The 3,572-nt window shown below is 37.8% G+C and overlaps 1 protein-coding gene across 1 annotated transcript in view; it reads left to right on the forward strand.

Annotated features, from left to right (window-relative positions):
• The first annotated feature begins 866 nt into the window (after window positions 1-866).
• The window catches only part of LOC104276840 (T-box transcription factor TBX15-like), a 36,735-nt gene continuing 34,029 nt past the window's right edge, over window positions 867-3,572 (forward strand). Inside the window, 1 exon segment of the mRNA XM_009873292.1 lies at window positions 867-1,077. Within this exon segment, the coding sequence (XP_009871594.1) occupies window positions 986-1,077 (92 nt within the window). The 5' untranslated portion in view covers window positions 867-985.

The raw sequence follows: 3,572 nt of genomic DNA on the forward strand, positions 1-3,572 counted from the left end.
AACCCTACTATATGAGAACTAGGACCATACCTACTTAATACATAGCTGAGATATTCTTACAAAAGAAGTGGCCATCTGACTCAACACACCAACCTGAACTTTAAAATAGTCCAACTTCTCCTTCTGGTTTGTTTGCTTATTTTTTGAGCAAGTTTTCTTCTTGTCGCCTATAAAGAGAACTCATTGTCTGATGTGCTTTTTTCTGCAGTTTGCTTCGGTTGCTTTCATTGGAAACATATTCCTTATGTTCCCTATCTTTCCTTTTTGTCCTTTAGTAGCCTAGAGCACTTTCTTCTGCAAAAGCTGCATGATTATTTTCCCAGGAAATGTCATTGTTCCAAGAAAGATATTATAGAAGCAAATAAAACAAATTTCCAAAATGGTGCTGCCAAATAGCAAAATAAAAAAATGCTCATTATTTTTGATGACAAGGATATTAAAACAAGAAAAATGTGTTATTTAAAAATAACCAACTTTTCAATACTAGTGTGGGATAATATTTGATTACATGGAATGTAGTTTTCCAGTGAGCCCATCTAATCTTGGATTGAAACTATGGGTTGAATTTTTTTATTTTATTTTTATTTTTTTAAGCCTATATTTTGTACTCCGTTCCCAACATTGTTTGTTACTATTTGTATGTTATGTTGAGAGTCCTGTTTTTCAGCTGTTTCTAAATCTTTACAAAGATGCCAGATGTCATTAGGAAACCTAAATCAGGCCATAAATCACAACAAACCATGAAAATACATGTGTTTATGTAGATATAAAAGGCTAATTGCTTGTTGGCTTTCCTCTTCCCTCCTGTTACCCCTTACAGCAGGTAGAAGTGAAGTGTCTTACCTGGTGTTTTTACTTTGCAGACTCAGAGCAGAGCACTGGGTCAGACACAGAAGTGCTGGCAGAAAGGACATCGTGCTCATTTGGCTCCCATTCTGACCTTACATCTGGTGGCTCAGGCCCTCAGCCTCCTCCACCTTCATCCATGGAAGAGATCCAGGTAGAGCTGCAGTGTGCTGACCTCTGGAAAAGATTTCATGACATTGGGACAGAGATGATTATCACGAAAGCAGGCAGGTAAGATATCTCTGGCTTTCTGTCTAGTTAAAAAGAAAAAAATTATTTTTTTTTAAGAAAAAAGTACTTATTTTTTAATTTTTCTTGATAAGCCAAAAGATTAACTATACAGGAAAAATTAAAAGGCTCTCAAAGTTTCACAGCTGTATCTCCTACTAGCTTCCTTAAGGCAGGTAAAGTTATTTCATATTACTACTTGAATCAGTGGCTCCAAAGGAAGACTGGCAGCTGCAGGAAAAGGTTGAGGATAGTCTTTCCTTTGAGCAAATAAATCAGGAAATGATCATTGTACTGTTGGGTGTACTGAATTTAAGATGAATTATGAATTTGTGGGTTAGCTGTTTGGATTTCCTTTCAAGTTCCCATAGCACTTTGAGAGTTAGTTGATTTAATCTCAAATGAAATTCAATCTTGCCTTTGCATCAAATGGGTGTTTTCCTGCAATTCTAAATAGCTAAAATTTTAACCACTTCCTGTATAAAAAACGTGCAGGCTTAATGTTTCCCCCTGCTATTGCAACTGATACCACGTCAGCTGAGGAAGAGCCACTAATAAGCAAGCACTTTTTTAAAAAAGATAACTGGCCTTGACATGCTGTTAGCCGAGGGTAAGATCACCATTGCTGTCTGCCGTTAGGAAAAACGGCTAGAGGTCTGTTTGCTAAAGCAGAGCTTGAAGCTAGCTGTAAATGTTTGTGTCCCTCCGACTGGGATTTCTATCCCTGCGAATGCTCCGAGCTTCCACCCAAGGACAAGTCGGTTCGGGTCGAGGCCGCGCAGGAGGGAGTCAGCACCATGGACAGAGCCGGGGACGCGGGCAAACCACGTGACTTCACCCTCCGTAGGCACGGAGGAGGGAATATTTTTTCACCTAAGTTTTGGGGAAAAATAATAACAAAAAAACCCCCAAAAAACACAAGCCACCCCGCGGTGTTCTATTTTCTATAGTTCTGTTTCGTGCCTGTGCTTTCCGAATCTGCCAGAACAGCTAGACTTGTTGGTTTATGTTCCTGTGAAGTGAGCGCTGTTGCTCTGTAGCCCCAGGAAGTCCGGATAATTTGAGGAATGTTGTATCAGGCAAGCGACATAGATAATCCTTGAAGAAGGTTATCAGAAACAGATTAGCTCGCGGTTTTACATATATGATCTCACTGGCACAGGAAGAATCTTCCATCAATACAGGTTGGGCTGCTATTGTTTTCCCTTCTTCCTTGAATGGGAGAGGCAAAGTTACAGGAATTATAACCGTTGCTATTACGCAACACCTTTTCTTTGGAGATGTCAAAGCAGATGCAGAGAAAATCATTATTATCCTCTTTTCATAGGAGGTGAAGTTGAGACTTAAATAGATGAAGTGATCTCTTCAGTACCATTAAATATGACACTGGCAGAGCCGAGTCCCTTGCTCCTTTGTTGTCCCGGTGCTTGAGCCATGATGTTTCTGAAAATTAAAATAATGTACTGTTACCAGTTGGGTTAACTATAATTAATTCTTTTATGATACATTGAGTACATAGATTTAATAGCAGCATAAATATCTTGAAGCCCATCAACACCAGTGCACAATAAAATGCCCAGAGCTTAGTGGTATGAGGATGACCTCAGCAGCTCATGCATTTCTGACCTTTCTTGGATATTTAAAAAGGCATGCCATGATTACAAGTGTTTATATTATTTTTTTTTAAATTTACCAAAAAAGTACCAACATCAATGCCAATGTGATTTTGTAAGTAGTGCAATGCAACTTCTCACACAAGTCTTGACAGCATTGGCAGGAGTCCCGGAGTCCTGCAGAAGGGGAAAAAAAATGCAAAAAAGAAGGTGAAATATTCTGTGTGGATATAACACAATGAAATTAAATACTTTGGGCCAGTTCAGAAAATGAAAAAAATCTATTTGACCAGACCAACGCACATATACAAAAAAGACTCTATAGTTCCTTAAAAGTTTTTAGGAAATTACCATACTGAATACATTGCTGGTATTCCTTTTCTATTTTTTTTAAAAAAATCAACCAATATTTTGTTAAGATTTTTCATCTACTCTTTTTGAGCTATAAACTCTTATTTGTTGATTGGAACTACATATTTTGACACTTTTGATATAAAACTATTGTTCTGATGTTTATGAATTTAAATATTTGATGTCAGCAATGGTTCATGGAATTTGTCATTTATGTTGCATTTCTGACAAATATGGCTTACCACGTCACATATCATGGGGAAAAACCAACAGATACATTTCCTTAATTATACAGTAATAAGAGGAAACTGATTAAGAATTATTGTGGGATATACGCAGTTCTTTCTGTATGGGTACATGGTGCACCTGAACTACAATTCCAGTGGAGCACCATGCCAGGAAAAATGAGCCCCATTCAGTAAATAAGCATTCCAAACCCATGCATTCAGATTCACTACCCTCACCTGACTTTCTCTTTTTCCTTCAACTTGGACCCAAATGCAGAAATTGCTTTGATTTTCTTAGATTCCTGCT

Source organism: Apaloderma vittatum, unplaced genomic scaffold, assembly GCF_000703405.1.
Source record: "Apaloderma vittatum isolate BGI_N311 unplaced genomic scaffold, ASM70340v1 scaffold7, whole genome shotgun sequence".
NCBI classification, from domain to species: Eukaryota; Metazoa; Chordata; class Aves; order Trogoniformes; family Trogonidae; genus Apaloderma; species Apaloderma vittatum.